The sequence below is a fragment of the Protomyctophum parallelum genome, assembly GCF_964188405.1.
Source record: "Protomyctophum parallelum genome assembly, chromosome: 21".
Lineage (NCBI taxonomy): Eukaryota > Metazoa > Chordata > Actinopteri > Myctophiformes > Myctophidae > Protomyctophum > Protomyctophum parallelum.
In genome coordinates this window covers 35881529-35906175 of record NC_139713.1, presented here as the reverse complement: position 1 = coordinate 35906175, position 24647 = coordinate 35881529, and the positions used below count along the sequence as shown (strand labels likewise).

The 24647-nt window shown below is 42.8% G+C and overlaps 3 protein-coding genes across 3 annotated transcripts in view; 1 reads left to right on the top strand and 2 right to left on the bottom strand.

The window, feature by feature from the left end:
* Positions 1-24647, bottom strand: part of znf532 (zinc finger protein 532) — a 136028-nt gene that overhangs the window by 82605 nt on the left and 28776 nt on the right. The window lies entirely within an intron of this gene.
* Positions 746-1828, top strand: LOC310878971 (kelch domain-containing protein 3-like; the record flags this gene model as incomplete). The annotated part of the gene is made up of 1 exon (XM_083793387.1): positions 746-1828. One exon carries the CDS (start codon positions 746-748, stop codon positions 1826-1828), a length of 1083 nt encoding a protein of 360 aa, XP_083649513.1.
* Positions 13990-23600, bottom strand: LOC310878970 (O-acyltransferase like protein-like; the record flags this gene model as incomplete). Its single annotated transcript, XM_083793386.1, has 15 exons — positions 13990-14220; positions 15028-15170; positions 15461-15647; positions 16535-16667; positions 17722-17832; positions 18414-18493; positions 19267-19432; positions 19650-19751; positions 20122-20224; positions 20356-20532; positions 20972-21174; positions 21586-21721; positions 21851-21929; positions 22890-23023; positions 23492-23600. The coding sequence occupies 15 exons, from the start codon at positions 23598-23600 to the stop codon at positions 13990-13992; spliced, it is 2094 nt and encodes a 697-aa protein (XP_083649512.1).

The following is a 24647-nucleotide window of genomic DNA, read 5'->3' as shown; positions in this document are numbered from 1 at the left end:
ACTCTGTGTGGGGGGTCTCCGAAACTTCCAGACCCACAGGAACGCGCCCAGGGTGCCGGCCCGGTTCTGGCAAGCCGCCCCACATCCGAAACAGGAATGATATCAAATTCAAGTTGGATTTTGTCAAATTTGATGCTGATCAGTCCAGTAGCCGTGGATAGACAGATAAACTGATCTATAGACCTATTGCCTCTTAGAAAGCCGCACCATAATAATGCTGATAGTATTCAGCATGAACAACAATTATTTTTCTAAAAACAGCTTTTGTCCCCACACGTCTCAAGATTTGCCATTGACATTGAAAGGAAAATGTACGTCATATGTAAACGAGCAAATCGTGAACCAATCACAGGCAACAGGCATTCTGATTGGCCAGTAGATTCATGATGATGTATGATGATAAGAGCTGATAATTCCGCTAAATATGACGTAAATTAAACATCAAAACATTAAACGCCATTGACATTGAAGCGAAAACTGTACAATGACAAGAGCGCCCCTTATTTCACACGGGTGTGATTTCTACACAGTAACCACAGATTCAGGTCCAGATTCAGTCCCCTGAATCTGTTGGGTTTGCTATAGTTTGCCCTATTATGTAGATAAACAGGCATCAGCTTCACGGATTGGCTGATCTTTGCGTGATGTTTGAGCCGCTGTACTAGTATAAGTGTGTTTCAGGCAGAGTAGGGTGACATTCTTTTACGGAGCTACTGTATATTAGGCCATTCCAATTTTAATCCAGATGGTATTGGTGTTTGAAACTCTGCGCTGGACGCTGTACCTGAAAGGACCACAGAGAGCCAACCATGCTGCTGTGGCAGTGGGGCTAAATGTGTACTCCTTTGGAGGCTCGCTAGGACTGGTGGCGACCTACATGAACAGGGATCAGATTGAGGTTCACATCTTCAACACAGTGTCCTTGCGCTGGATAAAGTTGACCCCAATGACAACTGGAAGAGGAGAACATCCCCTTGCGGTTCCCTCGATGCGCATGGGCCACACAGCTGTGCTGATCGCTGATGTCATCTATGTCTGGGGAGGGTTTAAGTACACGAGGGATTTCTGCAATGTGCTCTATGCGTTTGATGTCAACACCCACAGATGGTTCAAGCCCACGATCTCTGGAAATGTTCCAGAGACGAGGTACAACCACTCAGCCTGTGTTGTAGTGAAGGTCATGTATATCTTTGGGGGATTCAACCTGATGACTGGATGCACTAATGACATCCACAAGATGGACACCACCACAATGGTCTGGTCTTTAATTAACACCACAGGTACTCCAGCACCGGGTTCATTATATCACACTGCCACCATCATTGGGAAAAAGATGTATGTATTTGGGGGCCAAGGGGACCAATTCAACTACAGCAACAACATCTATGCGTTTGACACAGAGACCGACTGCTGGCTGCGCTCTGTGACTTCTACACAGCTTCTGCCCGAAAAACGCAGGGGTCATTCAGCTTTTGCCTATAATGGAGAGCTGTACATATTTGGTGGCGACAACCATCGCCTAAACACGACCTTAGATGATCTGTGGAAATTCAATCCGGAGACCTTCTCTTGGAAGAAGATTGAGCCCAAAGGGAAAGGACCATGTTCATCCTCTTTTAGAATGTGCTGTTGCATGGTGGGAGATCGTATCGTCCTCTTCGGAGGGTACATACCTGATGACATGTACATTTTGGACTTGAGTCCCGGTCTGAAGACGTTATGCAAGCTAGCAGTTATTCAGTATGGTCTGGAACAGTCAGGACTCCCACATGACATTAGATGGGAACTGGCAGCCATGACTACTAACAGCAACAGAACATTGTGTTAGCCCACATAAAAAGATAAAGATTACGATGGCAATGTTCTAGGAAATGGAACGGAAGGAAAAGACAAGAGATCGCCACCCTTGACGAGGTTCCCTTCATTCAGTTAAGATAGAACGTAGAGCACAGGAATATGCTCGGGTATACCAACCAGGAACTAAGCAGCATCATACAGTAAGTAGAATACAAAACTTGTCTACCAACTGAACAACACTAGGTCAGACAGGCTGCAAAGGATGCGCAGTTAATCTACATCAGAAGGATCTGTTTGCTTTGGGAAAAGCAATGGGCAGTTATAGAATAACGAGTGGGAAGATTTTTTTTCTGATCTGTGACATTTGAGGTAGTAATAAAGAGAGCAGTGGATGAGAGCAGAATTGCTAGTTACTTTCGAAAGACAGCCTTTGCCATGCTTGTACATGTCATGACAGAAAATAAGTGTGACTTCTGCCCAACACTACAGTATATTGCATCCCATAACTAAATTACATAAGTTGTTGGAGTGATGAAACTGTTACCACTCTTCTACAGACCGCCCAGGATATGTCTCCCAGCCAGGAAATGTCTTCCACCAGCACAGGCTGCCTCCACTGACAGCCCTAATAAAACGATTGTCATGGCTAATGCTTATAAGTTGCGAGCATGAGAAGAACTCTCTCATAAAACCAGTGCAACACTAAATCTGTCTGTTGCAAGAATGCCATTGTGGCACACACACAGTCCACATCTTCACGACCAGATGCAATGGGCCGGTCCTTCACAGCTGATGTCCCCAAGCAATCCGGTCAGGCCATATTTTGTCCTTTGAAACGATGGCACCATTCGGAGCAACATGAGTCATTGGCGGCACGCGCTGGTACAGCTCTATTCAAATGCACCCAATGGATGGTCCTGCAATCATCTGCACTGATCCTGCTCCCCAGATTCAAGGCCCCGGTCAGCAACGAGTTTGGGCCACAGCCCAGGACCACACTGAAGCTGCAGCATGCCAGGAACCCCAACCAGAACAACACCTCTGGTAGAGAAGACTTGTCTCCACTCTCCATTGACCCTGACACAAGTAGAGAACTACAGTGTCCGCTCATGTGGTCATTTGTCATGAGAGATGTGACCAGTTTTCTAATGTTCAGATACATTTAGGCGACGATGTCTTGGTGGCTGCAAAGCAACGTCTGCGTTGAGCACCTTGCTCAGCGAACGCTGAAAAGTGCCCCTTGCACATGTCGGCTCCGCACGCAAGGTTGGTGACTTGTCTACTTCCACTTCGACAGTGTCTGTGTATCTGTCTGCAAACCACTACATGATAACTGCCAAATGTCTTGTATCCACTGCCAAGGAACAGGAAGTAACATCCTCAGCGTAATACTTCACATTTTGTGACTATCTTTTTGTGTGTGAATATTTGTACTTTTTTGTGAATTCATAATGTCAGATACACTTTCCCGCCGATCAGTCTTGCCCAAACATGGAGTTCCGTGTTGACACCATCAGTATGACATCATCAATCATCAGAGATCATCAGAGATCCACCGGGAAGCCAAGCCATTATTAGATCAGTTCTTGTTTCTTCAAGAATCTCGTGACTTGGAATAAATCGACTTGATGTGGGTCTAAACTAAGTAACTTACTGTAAGACAGTAAGTAACAATCGTTGACAATGTACAGGCTCATCCACAAATTGAGGAATGCATGCCAAAGTCCTGGATGTGTTACTAATCAAGGGGTGTGTTCCACTTTTTGAGGGGCGCTGGCCCCTCCAATGCCTGGCTTTTGTAATTACATCATATAGCAGCCAAGTCTATGGACTTTTAATGTTTGTTTAGGTCACTGATGTGACAACGTGAGACAGCATGTGGCCAATACATCTTGTGACTGATTTAGTTTTATATACAATAACACATGCATTCATGTCTCGTATACTGTAGTGGCAGTGAATCTGCAATGAATGAAAAAGTGACTGTGCCACATGTGCAAATTATGCTTAATTTCAACATCGAATTTCCAGGCGCCCACCCCAAAAGTGTGATTTTTGAGGGCCGCAAGCCATTCCAATGCATGTCTTTCCGAAATTACTGGACGTCATGTGGCAGCCAAGTCTATGGACTTTTAATGTTTATTTATTGTAGTATATGACAACGTAAGATGTCATCGGGTTATGATATAAATACATGATATAAATACAGCCCTTGGTGGCACAGTTTATTAGTGCTGTCGCCTCACAGCTAGAAGGTCCTGGGTTCGATTCCCGCTCGGGACGCTGTGGGTGCTGGCGGCGTGTTTCCTCCTCCGTGTCATCAGTGCCCATACCCGAAGGCGGGGTTGGCGAAAGGGCCTTTCTGTGTGGAGTTTGCATGTTCTCCCCGTGTCCCCTATAGGGTAGGTACCCTCACAAAAAACATGCAGTAATCCTGGTCACTAAACTGCCTCCCCCTGGCCAGCCAGAACTGGTTGGAATAACGTGTTCCTTCCACGCGCTACGTCCAACCAGGGAAACTCCCCCGGAAGCATGAGTTCAAGTCCGTTGCTCTCCCCTTGTCCCCCATATATGGGGACTAGGTTGGTGGAGGCTGTGTAGAGCCCAGGATCACATTAGATGATTGACACAGGGGTGAAAAATGGGTTACAAAATCGTGGGATAAAAAATATATTTAAAAAATAAATACAGCCCTTGCTGCAGCCCTCACTTTACACAAGTGTGACATTTTGATCCTTCATCACTAATGGAACATAATCATCTGGTGTTGTTTGGCTTTTCACCCCCCGCCCGCACGCCCGCTATATAACTCTCCTCCTCCTCCTCCTCCTCTTCCGTTCCTCCCATGCCTTCCCTAAGGTCAGTGATCAGCACCTATCAGTGCCTTTCCTCTCCTTATCGCCACAGCGCCTAAAGGTCAAGTGGACAGAGGTCTGGAATCACCCTCTCCTCCAACTCTGCATCGCACACAGGCCTCCTCAATCTACCCTCTCCAATAAACACTTCAGTCTAGCGACAGCATTGAGTTTTGATTGTGCGTGTTCAGGCTGTGCATGTACAGTAGAGTGTAGAGCACTTAGAAGTTAAAGGGGTTGTATTGCTAAACAGATGTTGCATAATCACAGTGAAGGACAGTCTTATTGCTATGGATAATTTGAGAGAGAGAGAGAGAGAGAGAGAGAGAGAGAGAATGTGTGTACACCAAGGCGAAATAGGAAACAGACCGTAGTGGTGCACATGTTCTTGTAATTGTATCTGTGAAGAAAGTGGTTGCACTGATAAGTAAGCCGGTGGCTCACACACAGACTGAACGTCTGTCTCTCTAAAGTGTGTCATGTTATTGCTGGTCAGTCACACTGTGCTTTATAGTGTTGTGACTAGAACGAGGTCAGTTTAAATAGTGTTGAAGCATGAGACTGATAGAGCTGTACAGGGATATAGTGGCTAGAGTTTGTAATTTGTAGAGGTGACACACACACACACACACACACACACACAGCTATCATAAGGGCTTTTAAATTTAATAGACCTTAACTTTCATGTTCTTGGTATCTTCTCAGAAGTAAAAGACGCAAATGGAGAGTATATAGCTGCAAGTTGCTGGTGGATGGAGTATTGGACAACAAATCTGTAAGAAGATGTATCAAGCACCAACACAAATCCTATAATGTATAATTTATTTATTTCTCACAAAATTACAGTACATCTTCCTAGTTTACAAATGTCTAATAGTACATAGATGGAGTTAATCAAATAATTATGCAACAGCTGTCTCATTAACAAGCCTGCGATCTCTGTCTCTGATAGCCTCCTAAACCTTAAAAAATAAAATGTTGTTAAGCGATATGTAGTACAGCAAAAATATAGTCAGGGACTTTTCTTACATGGTCCTGGATGTTGTTGATGATGTCCCTATGGAGTCACATGTGCGAGTGTCGTCTTACCAAGACCTGCTATATTTACACCACGTTGTTGCACATTCTGTCTCAGTCTGCCGTCCCCAGACTGCCTCTCCCTGAGCGCGACTATAGGAGGTGCTGCACAGTGCACGCGTAAAACATGTGTCATTGTCATGATGTATGACTGTGTGTGTGTACAGATAGAGGGGGGGGGGATGTTTTGTTCTTGCTTACTGTAAATCGCTCTGGATTAAGAGCATCTTCTAAATTGTAAATTGTAATTTAAACTGGACAACTGGGGACATCATATTGAAGCCTACTACACCAATATAATTCTCAAACTTTTTAAAGCCAAGACTGCGAAGAATTAGTGCCAGGGATACCCAGTTAGTACATTATTCTACTACTGTGGCCACTGGAGAGTGAAACCTCTGATATGAATACTTCATACAGTACAATCTCTCATTGGGTTAACGTCTAGCCAGTTAAATAATAGTAAATATAGGCCTACTAGTTGAAATAATAGTTCCACTTTGAGAACCACTGGCCTAAACAAGGCTGTTGAATTATTATATTTATATAAATACGGTTAAGTCTAGACTAGAGAAAGGCCAAATTAAGTTTGTTTTAAATTGAGTGTGATTCCAAGGTCGGATTCCCTTGAATGAACATGCAGTATATTGCGAACAATATTAGCCTACTAGGGACAGATAGAATTACCGTGTCCTATTTAGACATTCCTTAGGCATTGATTTCCTTTTGACAACCTGCAATGGGGCAATTAGCTTTGGCCCAATTGTGGACCTCATGCAGGTATCATCTTCAAGGCAGCGAACTTGAAGACCACAAGCTGAGTCAGTCACTATCCTGGCAGTAACCTCGCATCACCAGGCTGGCTTTTATCCTGGCAGAGCTATTTCCTGGATCAATGCTCCATTCACTGCCAGGAAGTGTGAATTCATTTTGTAGGCAGTTTTGCGCACTTGGACTTTGTGTTCTCTTACAGCAAAGGCTATTACACCACTGTAAACTTTGTTATAAAATGTTATGTTATCCCAATTATCTAATGAATTGAGTAGCTACAAAATGAACCACAATTGAAACATTCACCTGGGGCTTATTTGTTTTGAGGTATTTTATTTATCATCAGTAGCCTTGACTTTTCATCCTTAATTTGAATAGCAAAGAATTTGCAAGCACACATTTGCACCACACCACCACTTCTTTCCATGGTTAGTGTTTAGCTCGATGTGGAGGTCATCTTTATAGATGGAGGGTATGCGCATGCATACAGTGAGTGGCAAAGTGATTTTACTGTCGTTTAATGTCATTTAATGCAATCAGATAGGACTTTTCTTTGGATGTATGGGCTGTCAAGGCCAGAAAGTAGTTGTTCCCGCATAGCTTCCGGGTATGATGATGATGTCACGAGCATAGCCTCTATAGTCACATCAACAACACAAAGACAAGGCTTTTTCAGATTTTGTGCATGTTTCTAACCTTTCACCAGTGGTGGAAAAAGTACTCACCTTTCTTACTTAAGTAAAAGTATCATTACTGCAAAGTATATGAATACTCTGTTACAAGTGAATACTGTTACTCAAGCAAAGTTTACTTGAGTAACAGTACAAAAGTATTGGTAGTATCAAAATGTAGTTAAAATACCAAAAGTAGAAAGTACACATGTTTTCAAATGTATAAAATGCGTAAAAATAACTAACTGAACTTGTCCAATAATTATAGTAAATTAATGCAATTTGTTTTCCAAGAAGTGAACCAAAACCTCTGACATCACCTGTGCCAGAGAAGGACTGCAGGTCCTTCTTTGGGAAAAAGACTGAGTTACATTCTGAAGCAAGAGTAAAGCACATTTTTAACTTGAACACAAAAGAATGCATTTTACCATTGCACCAGCACCACTGTGTTTTGAATTTCATCAACCCCTGGTGCAGGGGACCAGCCTAGGACAGTGAATGTTGCTGCACTTATTTGCATCCATCCTGTCCTGTCCATATTGTTGACAAATTAATAAATATAAACCCTGAACAGGTCACAAAAATATTGCCCCAAGGCCTTCTGAAAAGTTGGCAGCACTGTAGGCTATTGTATTAGACACTTGTTATCATTGCGGCCAATGGCAAGGTGCGAGAAAGCCGCTAGCTTTGCAGCTAGTAGGAATGAGGCCTGTTTGCAGCTGGCAGCTTATGGGCGATTGCTTTCGTAACTAAAAGCCCATAGGCCTGCTGGTGGCTGGCGTAGCCGTCTGGGCACCTAGGCTGGTAATCCAGCCTGACAGTGTTGGGTTTGACTCCCAATCCCAGCGACGGGCTGTTTCAATCATTGTTGTTTTTGGCAGGCATTTTTTAGATTTAGTCAGTCTTAGTATTTTGGACGAAATGCTTATTAGATTTAGTCACTCTTAGTCATTTGGACAAAATGCTTAATTAGTCTTAGTCACTCTTAGTAATTTCTATCCTTGATAGTTTTAGTCTAGTTTTAGTCGACGGAAACTCCTAAGGGTTTTAGTCATTTTAGTCGACGAAAACGTAAAAGGTTTTAGTCCAGTTTTAGTCAAAAATTCAAAAATGTCTTTAAATAAAATGTCTATAGCTACAGGTATTAATACATTGGCATTGGAATCAAGGTTGACAGGTTGTACAACTTGTACTAGGTTGTTCAACTTGTAACAGTTAAAAATAAAATGGAAATAAAATAAAAAATAAACTATCTCAGTTTAAAGATTCAAATTATTGATAATAATACAACTAGCCTATTCATATACACATAATGTTAAATTGTTTTGACGCGAGATATAGACGCCAACACACAGTCAACTGGATTTGAACGTGACGTCCTGCAGGTAATTCTCTGGGGTGTTTTGGAACCAAACACATACAGTATACATTTTCAACGTTTCTTTACCTATAACTGGCAGGTTAAGTGCTCTGGAAATATCCTCTTTAATGAAACTGCGGGTGCTACCCCCATCTAATAGGGCTAGGCACCAAAGAGCCGGATTAACAATGGCACTAGGTGGAGCTTAAGCGCCAGGGCCCGAAGGTTGCAGGGCCTGGTACGAGACTATAGGTACAGCTGTTGCTTCTTTCGAAAAATATAACGCAACATAGGAACCCCCGCTAGTGTTTTTGGTCTTCAGAGAGTTTCTGTAGCAGTTTTCCTGGAGGAGGGGGGGGGGGGCAGTCGGTTTGGGGGGGTTCCCCACGGCTGCGCGTCGCTTCCTCCTCCGACAGAGGGGAAGCGCGAGTAAGCGACGCCGTCAGAAGCCCCCTTGCTCAGGAAGGCCCCCTCACTCAGACGGACCAAGTTGCGACAATAACATACAGCCTATGTAAAGAGGAATATAAACAAGACCTTGGAGCAAAACTTCATATTTACCCTGCTCTAATACAACAAAAGTGTGTTCTTACATCCTCCATTTCACGATTTCAGCACTCGTGAGTAAATTAATTTAATTGCTATTATGAAAGTTTTCAGTGACGTTGGACCCACAGGTTGCATTGTCGTCAATAATTAATCTGTCTTTAAAACGTTCTAATATTAATATAGCATATTGGCATTGTCTGTTGGTATGGTTGGTGCACACTGACATCTTATATGGACCATGTAACAACATGGTCAACAGCACTGTTGACCATTTTGACAAAGACAATTTAGACAAAACCTGCCTGCTAATGGAGCTTGTAGATATACTGATATAGGCTAATTATTTTTCGGGGAAATTGCAGATATTTTAGCAGAGACTGAAGTTGGAAATGCTGTGCGCAGTGCCTGCTGGCTGCTGTGTCTTGTGTCAGCGGGCAGCGCAGGCAGTAGTGGATATGCGCTAAACGCATGCATGTTTAATTAATTAATTAATTAATTAATTGGCTGAATCAGTAGGGGCCTTTTGATTTGGTGAAGCGCCAGGGCCTTGAGAGGGGTTAATCCGTCACCGGCGCACCATGGCTACTTGGCTTTGCGTTGGTGCACCGTGCATCTATCCAAATGGTATGCTGTCTGCAGTAATACTGTAGGCTAGGCCTACTATTGTCAGAGATGCTTGCTACGCTACTAACTGCATCTGCAACACTGTGGTCAGCGTGCCGTGGCCGGCAACGACATATATTGACTGGCTCTGTATATTGACTGGCTGTTTGATTGCAAACTGTTTTGTGGTGTCTGCGCCCGCACTCTTCACAGTGAATGCCCTGCGTTCTACAATTACGCGCGACATGCCTGCCTACCAGACATACAAAACACTAGCCATGGTTCATGACTCTTGTATTATACGAAAGTCAACTTCACCCTGTTTTTTGCGCTCGCTGCATTTACAAGATTTCCGTATATATAAACATTCAGATTTAAAATATAAAGTACTCACAATTTGTCCCACGGGTGTTAGTTAGTTGCAGCTCCAGCGATTAGAATTTCTGCATCCCGCGTTGTTTAATAAAAAGCATTTTTATCCGAGGTGTTATTTTGCCATTGGCTTTCAACTACGCGCCCCTATCGGTCGGGAGGAGGGTGGCACTCGGTGTGTTCGATATAGGTACGCTGACCGCCCTGCCAATACAGACTAATAGGCGAGTGCGCTCCCGGTGTGCAACTGTGGATTTCCCAAACGAACCCCGTTTGAAAAAAGTAGCCGGGGAGCTCGGACAAAAATGCTTTTTATTAAACAACGCGGGACGCAGCAATTCTAATCGCTGGCGCTGCTACTAACTAACAAACGTGGGACACTTTGTGTTTGTGAGTACTTTATATTTGAAATCTGAATGTTTATATATACGGGAATCTTGTAAATGCAGCGAGCGCAAAAAACAGGGCAAAGTTTCTGCATGACTGTCATGATAATCATCATGGCAGTCATGTTCCAGGGCTAACAAAACACCTGCCTTGTTTCTGCCTCTTCTTAGTTCAACAGTCAGTTCAGTACAGTTCTTGGATGTGTGATTACCATTACAGAATATGCATTTTGAATCATCTCTGAAACTCTGTTCTTTTCTCCCAGTTGCGCTCTGAGCGCTCTCTTGATTCTCTCTCTGGACCTATAGTTGCGAACGCAGTGAGCCACTTACTATGACAGCAAGGGCTGAATGTCTGTGTGTGTGTCTGTGTGTCTGTGTGTCTGTCCCGCTGTTACACCACCCGCCTGCCACCAGAGGGCGCAGCTGTAGCACACACACACACACACACACACACACACACACACACACACACACACACACACACACACACACACACACACACACACACACACACACACACACACACAGGGCGCAGCTGTAGCACACACACACACACACACACACACACACACACACACACACACACACACACACACACACACACACACACACACACACACACACAACCACACACACACGAGCTGCGTTCGCTTCCCGCGTCTTACTTGTATAGTATAGGCTAGTTTAGTATAGTAGCCTATAGTATATGTATAGGCCACTATGCTGCCTATATATTATAGCCTATAGTTTATATTTAGGCCTATATCCTATTATTTATTGTCTCCACCAGGCCGAAGGCCTAGGGGGAGAGTATGTTTTGCACTCCGTCCGTCCGTGTGTCCGTCCGTCCGTGTGTCCGTCCGTGTGTCCGTCCGTCCGTGAGGAGCTAATCTCGGCCACCGTTAACCCGGTCGATGCCACATTTTGCACACACACTCCCTGGATGGCAACGATGAACCTCTGCCCCAAACTTTCCAGAACGGCCTGTTATAGCGCGACCAGGAGGCCGCTTTGTGCAAAACAAGTTTTTGCACAGTACACCTACAGATTTTGTCCAAACATCACGCAAATTGGTACACAGTCTCTCTAGAGCCATTCAACGAAACCGGTCTCCACCTCCATCCTGATTGGCTAAGATTGGCTTCCAAAGTTCACAGGAGTGCTCAGTTTCAAACAAAATGCTGCAAATCATGAACACATCGCGTGATTTCCGTGAAATTGTGCACCCACATTCCCACTAGGCCGAGGACGAAATGCCACATGAACAATTTCAACTCAGCCTCAAGGTGGCGCTATAACTGGCCCAAAAGTGTTTTTACCTCTAACTGCACAGATCTGTGGATAACTTTGTATGCCAACTCCCTAGAGGCCAAGGAAAACCCTTTGTCTGGAATGTTTCACATCTGCTCTTTATAGCGCCACCAGGAGGCCCACATTATGTAAAACACATTTTCTATTATTACTCCTTCAGATTTTATCCACATTTCACGCAAATCGCTTCACATGATCTCCATAGTCATGTGATCAAGACAGCTTTGTTTGATTTCTCATATTCCATCCTGATTGGCCACGATTGGCTCCTACAGTTTTCAGGAGTAGCAAATGGCCACAACTCCTCAACGCAGCGTCCGATTGCGATGAAACTGTGCACGCATATTCCCACTAGGCTGAGGAAGAATCCTGGTGGAGACCTGTGCCGATTGGCACTTTATCTAGTTTATTTATCTTTTCAACTCTTATAACAATAGGCCTACATTTCAACATATCTATGTAATATTATTAGATATTTATGTAAACAGCTACATTTGATAAATGGTGTATTTTTTATATCCCATCCAACATTTTTTGGGTCAAATCTCCTGCACATTTTCATTTTGTATTTTTGCAAAAATATGCTGCTGCATGTAGGCTACTGTATGTATATGTAATGTCACGGTTATATTAGCAAAAGCCTATTGTTTGCATATATAATTCATTCTTTATTGTTTGATGATCTTAATCCTAAACTAAAATTAGATTATTTATAGTTTGCTGTTTTTTCTTTCATTCTTTATTTTTTAAGTTTCTTTTTACATTTTGTCATGTTGTTTCTTTTATTCTGAAATGTATGAAGCCGACAAGCCGTCTTATTTTTGATGAAATTACTGTGTATATATATATATATATATCCATCTTAAACCACAGCCACTGTCAATCTTAGTCTGCACCCCCATTTGAAAATATATGCCAAAGACCCTCATAACAGAAGATTTTTACAGTAGTGATTTTCAACCATTTTCATTTCAAGGACCCCCAGTTTGATATGCAACAGGCTATGGATCCCTATTTAATGGCATTTCTATCTCTGAGACCCCAATGTATATTGTAAAAGCAATGTTAATTTGTTACAGACCCATAAGGGTCCATTTGGTTCCAAATTATCATTTAGCTGGGGACCCCCTGGACCACTCTTAAGACAAAACAAACTGGTCAGGCTTTTTTGCTTCCCATATGATGAATTCCTGTTCTGTTCTTTAGCTACATAGAAATGTCTATTTGTATGTCTCTAAATGGTTGTATGTCTTTAAATGTTTTGATGAATTGAACAATGTGGACCCTGTTGTAAACAAGTGTAATGCTTAATTGGGTCGTCCACTCACAGTTGACAGTCTTTGTATTGAGTTTGTGCTTAAAATGTACTGTAAATTCTACAAACTGTTAATAAATATTTCAATCAATCAATCAATCAATCGGTAGGCTTAAACAATCGGTAGGCCTAAACAAACATAACATTTATTTCTTGGCTATTCAAAACATCTGTTTTTTTTAAACATTTTTGACATTTTCTTTGTGGCTGCTTTTCCATGGTTTGGCGTCAGTCTCTCCCCTCCCATTTATGGTTATTGCTCTCTTACCTGGTAAAAGTTGAACCTGTGTGTGTCCTTGAACCAACCGAAGTTAAGAATAAGAATGACAGAGTTTTAGTTGCTCTCCAGTTAAACAATGGATGGCGTAGTCCCAGGGTTATACACTTTATTTGGTTTTACAAAATTGATACCTTTCGCACATTAAACAGTGTAACTCAATTAATGAATGGTTGTATGCCTTACAAAGTAATAACGATAATATAAGTATACTGTGTGACTGATTCGGCCCAGGTCACATGTGCCTCGACCAGGGCCGTGCAGAGAGCACTGAGGGGGCAGGGGCTCAAACCCCAGAAAAGGGCACATGTGTCCATGGGCGTTTGTAGCACACGCCGATTTTTGGGAGTGGTCTTTTTGTGGGGTCCGTCCCTTGTGTCATTTCATGTCATTGGACAGTAAAATAAGCAATACTTTCTCATTAGTCTGAAACAAACTGACTGATGGCAGCCAGCACATTAAAAGTATAATTAATTATAATAGTGGAATTATCATTACTTGTCAAATGTTGTCTTGATGGGCCAGTGGCATTTATTGGCCCCCACATAAGCCCTTATTGGCCCCCCACGTAAGCCCCCACATAAGCCCTTGTTGCCCCCCCCCCCCCCCCCCAATGCCCATATGTGATATAGTTTTTTTTTTTTAGGGAAAGGGCACTCTGCACGTGCCTGGCCTCGACGGAGTGGGCGGTAGAGTTTCTGCTATCTGCCCGCTGGTTGTGGTGGACCGTTCTGGGCCAAATTTGCGCAAAAATGACCGGGCTGAATTTTTGTCCCAGTCCAGCCCTGGGAAAAGGTAGGGTTTCTCCACCAAAACCGTCAGAACATATCCTATCAGTAGTGTCAGCACCAGGTGGCCTAAGAACAGGTACATCTGGAAATAAAGAGATTACAGTATACGTCATATGGGAAAGCCTGAGATAATACTAAAGGGGTAATTGCTGAGGTATTTCACAAATGTAAGATGCAAGAAAGGGTCTTATTATGCTGCTACTGTAACATGTGAAGTACCAAAAACATTGCAAAAAAGGCTGCAGTATGAAGGTATTCACTGTATGAAAATCAGTGATGGAAGTACAGTACTCAAGTACTCAACCACTTACAGGTGTAATACGTGATTTTCTTTTATTAAAATAAATAGGTCTCACTGTTATAGACTGTTTGTTCAGTAACAGGACTCTCCTCGTCTCTCTAGTTCTTTTTCCCAACCAGAAAATGCATTTTCAGGTCGGGTATACTATGCAATTCAAGCTGAAATATTGGTACTTTCTTGGCAACCCACCTGAAAAGGTATTTTCTGTTTATTAAAGAGCTGTAGAGACAAGTTGACGAGACACTGTTACTACTGAACAAAAGAGTGTAGGCAATTATTACTATCCAAATATAGAACCAATAAATATCACTTACTCTACCTTTAAGCTCCATTTTAAATGTCAGATATTTGAAGATTGCCGATCTACAAGATCACAACCTGTTGCACTTTGAGTTTGCAGATTATCTATTTTATTTAAATTTTACTTTGACTTTGGTACTATGTATGTTGATGCCAGTATTTTTGTACTGTTACTCATGTAAAACCTTGAATACTGCAGGAATACTTTTACTAACAGAATATATAACGTAACTTTATATTGTGGTATTGCTACTTCTCCTTACGCCAGGACTGTATGAAAATACTCACAAAGTTGAGGTCAGTGTAGTGGATGAGAGTCTCCTGTTTGCTATTGTAGTATTGTATGAGAACAGGATGGATCATATAGCAAGCAAAACTAATGTTGGAAAGAGGAACCCAGAGATCTAAAGACAGCAGGCTGTTGATGAAGCCTAGAGAGAGAGAGAGAGAGAGGAAAACTTTATTAATCCCATGGGAGATATTCTGTTTCAGAGACCATTTAGTGTGCTTGGAAGTGTGTGTGTGTGTGGCCTCTGCCTGATGGCCTCAAAAGTCTAATATAATATCTCCCTCGGCCCATAGGGATATCCCTTTGGTCTAGTCACTAATGGTTAAGATGTTGGACTTTCACGCAGGAGACCCGAGTTCGAATCGCGGGCGCTACACGTGCGACATGTGCGTGCGTGCATGCAGTGTATCATCATCACAGGTGTAGCCTTACCTCCATAACCTTCCTCGCAAGCCACAATGATCCAGGCGACTCCCAGGGCCCAGAGGGGTCTGTGCAGGCCCTGGTACAGGGCATGAGGGACAGATGGCCCAGGTGGGACGTCCCGCAGAACATAGGACAGTCCTATTAACACTGCCATACCTAACAGACAGGAAAACCAACCCAGCGCTGCCTGCCACTGGGATCAATAATGTAGATCAGTTGTTGTTTTCAACCCTTTTCATATTTCATATTCAACCCTTTGAGCCTGCACGGACCACGACATTTAGCCTCTCAGACCCAAGACGAAAGAATATTTTTTGTTATCGTTGGATCAGATTTCATCCGCAATTCCATGCTGTGTTGATGTTGGTACCATTAGGAGAGATAACAGGCAAACGACAAACAAAATAATAATTCTAACTCTTGAGAGTGTAAAATTAAACCAAATGTACAAAATGTACCATAAGGAGAGACATAAGGCAAACGTCAATCAAAATAATTAATCTAACTACTTTTGGTACTTTAAGTACATTTTGATACCAATACTTTTGTACTTTTTGAATTCCGGACTTTTACTTGTAATGGAGTATAGTTTTACATGGCAGTATTGATACTTTTACGTAAAACATTTAAGTACTTTTTCCACCACTGGGTGTAAGCAGACCTAGGATTCCTTGCGCGGACAAAAGGAGCTATCTGCCGTGGTCTCTTCCGGGTTTTTAGAAAGCTGGTGGATGGAAATGAAGCTCCACCCATGCGGCAGATTGCTACGTCGGCCAGATTCCAGGAAAAGCTTGCCCCCGCGGCAATCTGCCGCTTGGGTGGAGCTTCATTTCCATCCACCAGCTGTCTAAAAACCCTGAAGTGACCCCGGCAGACAGCTTCTTTTGGCTGCGCATGGAAGTTCAGGTGGGTTCAGCTGCACAATAGATTAAGAACCCTAAGATGTAATGATGCACTTGTAGGGCCACATCATGCAAGAAATGTCATTTCATTTGAACAAAAGAATGAGCTGTGTATACAGATATGCTGTTGTACACCAACAGATTAATTTGCGTGAATAGCAATATTTGGAATTCATACCTTGTGTTTTATTAGCGACGAATCTTTTTTTGTGGTCATGTATATTCCTGCCAGGATCCCTATGAGATATGGGCCATATCTAGTGTAAGGCTTAGGGTAGTAATACTGGAGATATCTTTCACTGGAGATAGCACTGGAACCAAATACATAACATCTGTTAAATGTTTTATAGGATTTAAAATAATTAAAATAAATGGCTGCTAATTAAAGGTCATGTGGATATGCTTTTTATGAAAATTAACAATACACACACATAATAGGGATGCAGAGAATGCTAAATGATTTGCTGTTTTATGTTAATTGAATTCATATGTGTTGCTGTAATAACAACAGAGACTTCCCAAAACAAACTGGTCAGGCTATTGGCCTCACTCCCCGAACCCACCTCACCCCTGCCCACTTTGACAGGCTGGAATGGCTTAGGGTTGACGACAGAGTACAGCACCTTGCAATGGGTCTGGTCCACAAGATTCGCTACAACACCACCAAGATACCCATGTACCTGTCTAAATACTTCCTTAATGTCAACGAAGTCCACACCCACAACACCAGAGGGAGTTCAACAAACCATGTGCAACCCAGATTCGGCACAAACAAGGGATTAAATTCATTTCGCTCCTATGCCACCAAAATGTGGAACGCCCTACCAACAGTCATTAAGACATGCAAATCCCTTGACTCCTTCAAAACTGCTCTCAAAGGGCACCTACGGACGGCTGCAATTCGAAACTGGCCCCCGTAAAATCTGAATCCCCCACCCACCCCTGTTTTCCCCTCACTGTATATTTCTTTTCCTTTTTTACCTCCTATGATGATTTCTTTTTGACTATATAGTTGTGTATATTCTACGTCTCTAAATTTTTTGATGAATTGAAAATGGTGGGCCCTATTGTAAACAAGTGTAATGCTTTATGGTGTCGTCCACTCACTGTAAACAGTTTTTGTATTGAGTTGTACTTGAAATGTACTGTAGGCCTAATTCTGCAAACTGTTAATAAATAAATAAATCAAAAACAGTGAACCTTATGCAACAGAGGTGTTGCATAAGATCGACATCTAGTGGCCGAATGTTGTCTATAGCCTTTGACTCAACAAACAAATAGCCTATTGTTTGTGTGACATGATGCCACTCACCAAAACTACATAATGTCAACTGCTGTGTTGTGGTTGTGTGGTGTTTTACTTACAGTGTGGTTGGCTGGTGGACAGGAAGGTGAAGTAGAGCCGTTATAACAGCACTGGTCAAACTTGACATCAACAAAAGAGCAGCTGCCACTGCAGCCAGTATACGTTTATTACTGATGGAGAGGACCGTATAGGGAAGAGACATCAGAGGCATTCCAAACGTACAGTACAGTACAGTACAGTACAGTACAGTACAGTACAGTACATAATATCTCTGCTGTCTGCAAGAAACCACCTAACTCCAAAATGTTCATTTTTCAGGAAATTAAGAAAACCGTATATTTTGAAAACAAGTTAAACAACGCAATACCGCCTCATCATTTTGTAACTTTATATATTGCCAAATTACTTGCATGAGAGGGGGAGAGGTGGTGGAGTTAGTTGCTTTAGCAGACAGTTTTATGGTCCAATGGAGTTAAGAGGTTTTGTCCAAAGTGTTTTTTACTACTTTCCATTTGTTCAATATTTTCTGAAGTTAGGAGGTTTCCTCCTGACAGCAACGATATGTGATTTCTCCCCTGGTTGAGGTGAAATACAACACATAGCCTACTGTCTGCATTGCTTAATTTATATAAAAAAAAAAAAAAAAGTGATCTGACTGCAAGCTCACGAGTCACAACGTGACACAGTGTGGGCTTGTAGATCAGTCGATTCAGTGCATGCAAATGGCTGATGTGTCGTACTGTTGGCTTACAGTCGGTACAGGTAGATCAGTAGAGGTGTGGTGGCATAGAACTGAAAGTCCACAGACAGGTACCATGTCCAGTCTGCACACTGCGGAGAAAGCAGACGATAGACAGGGAGGAACACATTTTAAACAACGATTATTGGTTAGAATCCACTGGCAGTTTGATATGCATTAGGCCACGGACCCCTACTGTATGTGGTATTATAGCCTATGGCACTGTAACATCTGCATCCTCGGTGTTACAGACTCCTAAGTATTCATTTAGGTTCATAGCTCTCAATAATTTAGCAGGGGCGCCCTCCATGGCGCCCCTCGAAGGCCCCTGGGCATCTCTGAACCCCACCTTCTTCCGGGCAGCTTCCCTACTTCCTTCACAGGTGTTACCGATGATACTAATTAAGTTAGGCTCTGTTCCATTTAGTGTGCAGTGGTTAAACTTTTTAATTTCAAGGATCCCCATAACTTTACAAATGGAACAAAATGGATCCTTACGGGTCAATTTGGTTCCATTATTTGTACACTCCCAGAGTTACACACCCGTACGGGGCCATTTGGAACCCACTCAAGGACACTTTGAGACCCACTGGTGTAGCAGAATGTCCCCAGTGAGCCAACATAGCAGCACCCTGACTCTGTTTGACTAGAACGGAACAGATCATCATTAGTATCATTGGTAACACCTGAAGGAAGCAGGGAAGTGGCCCAAAGTTCTTTCCAAAATGGGGGGGGGGGGGGTGTGTGTGTGTGTGTGTGTGTGTGTGTGTGTGTGTGTGTGTGTGTGTGTGTGTGTGTGTGTGTGTGTGTGTGTGTGTGCGCATATAGCCCATTGAATTGATTCGTGGTTGTACTTTGTACTCACAATATCAGTGGTGGTGAAGAGGTTGTTGATCAGCAGTAGGTTGGACCACCAGTATTTCTTACAGTTCCTCACCTCATCTTCAGCCGTGAACCAGAAGGCTCCTCTCTGGATGACTGAGAAGAAACCGATGACTAGACACACAATGAACAGGTGCAGGGGCTGGATCCTGCCATGGGAGGATGATGATGATACATATGATGATGGGATTAAGATGGGATAAAGACAGAAGGACGGACAGACAGAAGAGCTTTCAGAAGTTTCAGGGTGCATACTGCAATTGGCATATGAGACACGATTGGCAGATGATACACATCTACCTACAGTATCTACTGTAACATACATACTGTGTACAGTGTATATTATGACTCAAAAGATCATTGCACCTTTTAAACCTCTTAAAGAGATAGTTGGCCACCAGTCTAAGGTTTAGTTTGTCTTCAGATTTGTGTATGGAGCTGAGTAAAGACTTGGCACTGAGCAGACCCCTGCAACACACAGGAAAACAAGACATTGTGAAGAAACTGATTTTCTGTACTATATACACACGGCAGCCATTTTTCGCTTACTGTCCATTGGGGTGTGAGAAGAGCTTAAACACTTAAGCCCCATATAATTTGTTGCACGATGAATATCAGTAGCAAAACAAACAAACAAAAAAGCTCACACAATGTGGAACAATGCATATTGTTTATGAAACAAAACGAAATGCCTGTGCAAGGCGTTTTCTCCTTTGAAACAATGCGCCGGTGGTCTTCCGAGGCTATGGAAATGTTGAAAAAAGGTTTCGTCTATAATTAATTAATTAATAGGGACAATGTCACAGTAATAAGCCAAGTGCAAACAGTTCAGTCTCACCCCAGGAGAAGATAGGTGTCGACAGCCAGAAATATTGGCCCGCTGGTCGCAACCACATACATGGGGTTACTCTTCACTGTCTCCATCCATACCTTCCAGTTATCTGCAATAAAGACCATGGCAGTATGTATGAGTGAAACACACTGCGCAGGTAAATTAAAGAGCTATTGAATGTAATCATTGACGAAGGTGGTGGTGTATGGGCTTGAGTTTTGAGTATTCTTCTTGTCTCACCCAGGTTGTTCCATGCACTGAACTTTGAGGTGTGTCCAGATATAATCCAGAAAAGGCTGAGGATGCGGATTCCATTCAGGGAGGAGTAGCTCCCTCTTGGGTTGTTTGAGGTGGTGCGAAGCACCCCCTGGCAGGTCCTCTGGAGAGGGAAGACCTGAAGAAACCAGTGCACACAACCTATAGAGGGAAACAATTTACAATTTAGGCATTTAGCAGACGTTCTTAATCCAGTAAGCAAGAACAAAAAAACATGGTGATACATCAAAAACATAAAAAATAGTCATCATGAATCCTACGTAAACTGGAATATCTATCTAAGGAAATTATGTGCGTATACACTATAGCGTTGCGCGTTGGTCTGGCGAGTGGGAGGCCCGGGTTCAATCCCCGCTTTCCGTGCAATGCTACACAAGCTTGCAATCGTGTTGAAGCAAACAGTCCACAGAGGTTGCAAATGCATCTTAAATCTGCACCCACTACATTAACGGTGGTAGTTACAACGGAGCTGTTTAACGTCATGCTCAGGAAACACACACACACACACACACACACACACACACACACACACACACACACACACACACACACACACAAGCATCACAAACTTGACCCTTACCACTTTCTTCTTCTGGACTGTGTTTCTCACTCAGCTTCGGGATGCTGTTGGGACCGTTGGGCGCCATGGTTCCATACAGATTCGGGTTGGCGTTCAGAGCAGCCTCTACCCCTGGACTGAGCCCTCTGTGCTTCTGCCACCTGATCACAGCCAGAAAGAGGGTGGCTGCCAGCGGGATCCCCACCGTCACACAACACACCAACCTGAAGGATCGGTAGGGTCCTCATTTTTGTTTTCAAAGATTTTCAGTAGGATTTGACTTGATCTCTAGATCAACATTGTCAAGGGTTGTCATCGTTAAGTAATATGTATGCATGCCAAAAACATCTAGATATAGGCCTAATGCTATTTTCATTTTATATTACACTTTCATTCACTTGGACGTGGACAAAATATTAAATATTTCTCATTTTCATGTGGTTACACCATTTAACACTTTCAGGCGCATATACATGCCTGTTACACGCATGTTTTTCTTTTCAATTATTTGTCATGTCGCCACTGCACCCAATCACTGACAGCAATTCCCTATGGTTTATTTGTCGTTACCCGGTGTGTAAATGACCTCAAGCTAATAGCAGAGGATGTAAAGTATAGGAACCATATATGCTCACAGGCAGGTGACAGCAGAGAGGTCTGGTGCTGCAGGTTTGGACAAACACTGAGTCATAAAGATCCCTTGAGTGGAGTTAGGCAGCAGGATGGAGGGTAGAGGTGGAATGAGTGTCACCTCACCCTGCTGGAATGTCTCTAATAAAATAAAATAAAAACAAGGTTGCATATCAAGAAGAAAGCTGTACTGTACTGTACTGTATGTCTAATTGGGTGGTTTTGGGCACACAGCCAGTGTAAAAAGATATACAAATCAAAGCCACTCACCATAAACCACCAGTGTCTGAACCTCCTCTTCTGTACAGGAGTCGGGGACACAAATGCCCACAAAATACTGGACCACATCCTAAAAGCATTTTAAAATATTATCAGAATTATGCCATGATGCCATCATCATCTGTTTATTAAACACAGAGACAGTGTAACAGTGGTTCTCAAAGTGGTTTTCCAGGGAGTCCCCCAAAATGGTAAATGGTGCATTTATATAGTGCCTTTATCCAAGGCGCTTTACATAGATTGTGCATTACATTCACCCATTCACACACACATTCACACACCGATTGCGGCGGAAGCCATGCAAGGTACCAACCAGCACATCGGGAGCAATTTGGGGAATTCAGTGTCTTGCCCAAGGACACTTCGACATGTAGACAGGAGGAGCCGGGATTCGAACCGCCGACCCATGGATCATTGGACGACCTGCTCTACCTCTTGAGCCACAGTCGCTCGAAAATGTATTGGAACTTTAGGAACCAAATGGATCGTTGAACCTAATTGTACACTCTCTGAGAGTTATGGGGGTTTGGACCGTGGCCAACCAAACTGGGGGTCCTTGAAATTAAAATGTTTGTGAACCACTGTCCACTGCCATGCACACACAACTAGTGTAGACATCAAGTTGAATGTTACCAGGCATAAGTTGTAGGGGTGTATCCATACAGTAACTGTATCGCTGCATGGATTTTCATTTCATAGATTCAGCTGTATCAATATGCAAACAGCAATATATTCCATTGTTCATTGAAATGAAGCTGTTAAAATCGTTACACCCCTAGTAAGCTGTAGGGATTTTTATAGAACACTTTTGCCATACCACAATAGTAGCCTACAATATCCCAAATCATAGACAATATCCCGTCTAATATCATGATATGGATATAATATTGATACTATAGGGATCACGTCTTTTTGATCCTGACCCGATTCTGATCATTTGAAAATGATGTGATCGGCCCCGGATTTCCGATCACATGATCGGATCGGGACAACCTTAGTAACACCCTATAGTAACATATCTTATGTTCACCTGCTTGAGGAACACCTTACAGTACTGTCCAGAGAAGGCGGGGCCTCGGACCGATAGACATTCCTGCAGGGAGCCAGGCCTGTTGACATTACCCCCCTCCACGTCACTACCCATCTTCCCAAAGGCATCGTACACTGAGGATAGAAGCACACAGGCAGTCACGCACGCAGTCACGCACGCACGCACACATGCACACACACACACACACACACACACACACACTCATGCATGCACGTACGCATATTATTATTTTATTGCTATATTGTTGTTAGGCTATTCCTTATTGCGTCTTTGTTGTTAAACAATTCAATTACTACTGTGAAACAAATGATTGGTGATTCGGCGATGCTACAATCACGTGAACAATATGATCTTATATATTCTATCCTATATCCTATATTATCTTTTCCTAAAATCCAAGAACTACAACTTATTTTGGACACTCCCCATGAACGCAAGTGGATTGTTTTCTTGTCAACTACAGTTTGACACTCCATGCAACCATGCACCTGTTTTACACTTAAAAATATGTGCATAAACAAAACCAATTAACCATTCAATAGGAGAGCCCAGCACCAACCTCGGAAAATAAGTATACTTACTCAGAGCAGCATACTTCCTTGGCCTGGTCTGGTTGACCTCCCAGAGGAAGGCACTGGTGTCCTGTAAACATATCTTAGACACATTCAAAGCCTGTGCTGTTTCCACCATTACCAAACCCACCACAACTAGCACCGAGACCACCCATCTCATGTCCATCTCAGGAAAGGTCGTATTCCGGGTAAACCTGGAGGCATGGAAAAGCCTTGACGCTTGGTCGTACTTCAAAGCTGGGTTTGACACCGAAGGATATTCTCGTTGTATGTGGACAGGTTTGACCATAAGGAAGATTAACTAGTTTTGTGCAAACAATGGGTTCAGGGCCGGGGGGGGGGGGAGAGAGAGAGAGAGAGAGTGCTACAAGTGCTATACAACTGCAGCAAACAAGTACAATGAATGACATAAAACTACTATAATTTTTAATGCTTTTATTGATATAGGCTACAGTTCACAGTGACCCAAAGTGGTAACAAGTTTGTAAATAAATTATGAAGACAAACTTTTGCACAATAATTACTAATTCAAATTCAATGAGCTTTAAACTTGATCAGATATGCTCCCATCATATTCATATACACCAATTGTAACTTCAAACTCAATTTGCTCAAATTCAAACTCAACTTTAACCATGTTAGTCCCCCATTGCATATTGTATACAATTGTGCTGTAGATTAAACTTCTTCATAGATTGTTTGACAGCATTATTATCAATGTTGTAACTATTAGTAGTTAAACTATTGTTTAACTATTTGGTGTATATAAATGTCTATGCTAATGTTCCCCTCAGAATCGTATCACACTATGGTTTGGAGGACCCCCTGTAGTAGGGTCCCGGACCCCCTGTTGAAGACCCCTGCGTTAGACACCCATTTTGGTGTTAGCATCATGTTATGCTTTATCTATTGAAAAATAGCAGATCTACAAGCTCATATCGCGCCACCGAGTGGCGCGATACGAGCTTGTAGGTCTGCCATTTTTGAAAAATCAAAGAACGACTGACATTTTTTTAATCTGATCTCAGGTCAGAATGGGTTCATCAGACCAGTGTGTGTCCAGTGGAAAACCTCGTATGAATCTGATCTCAGGTCAGAATGGGTTAGAGATGAAGGCCAGTCTGGATGGTCAGCAACACTCCAGCAGAAAGAAGTCCAGTGTTTC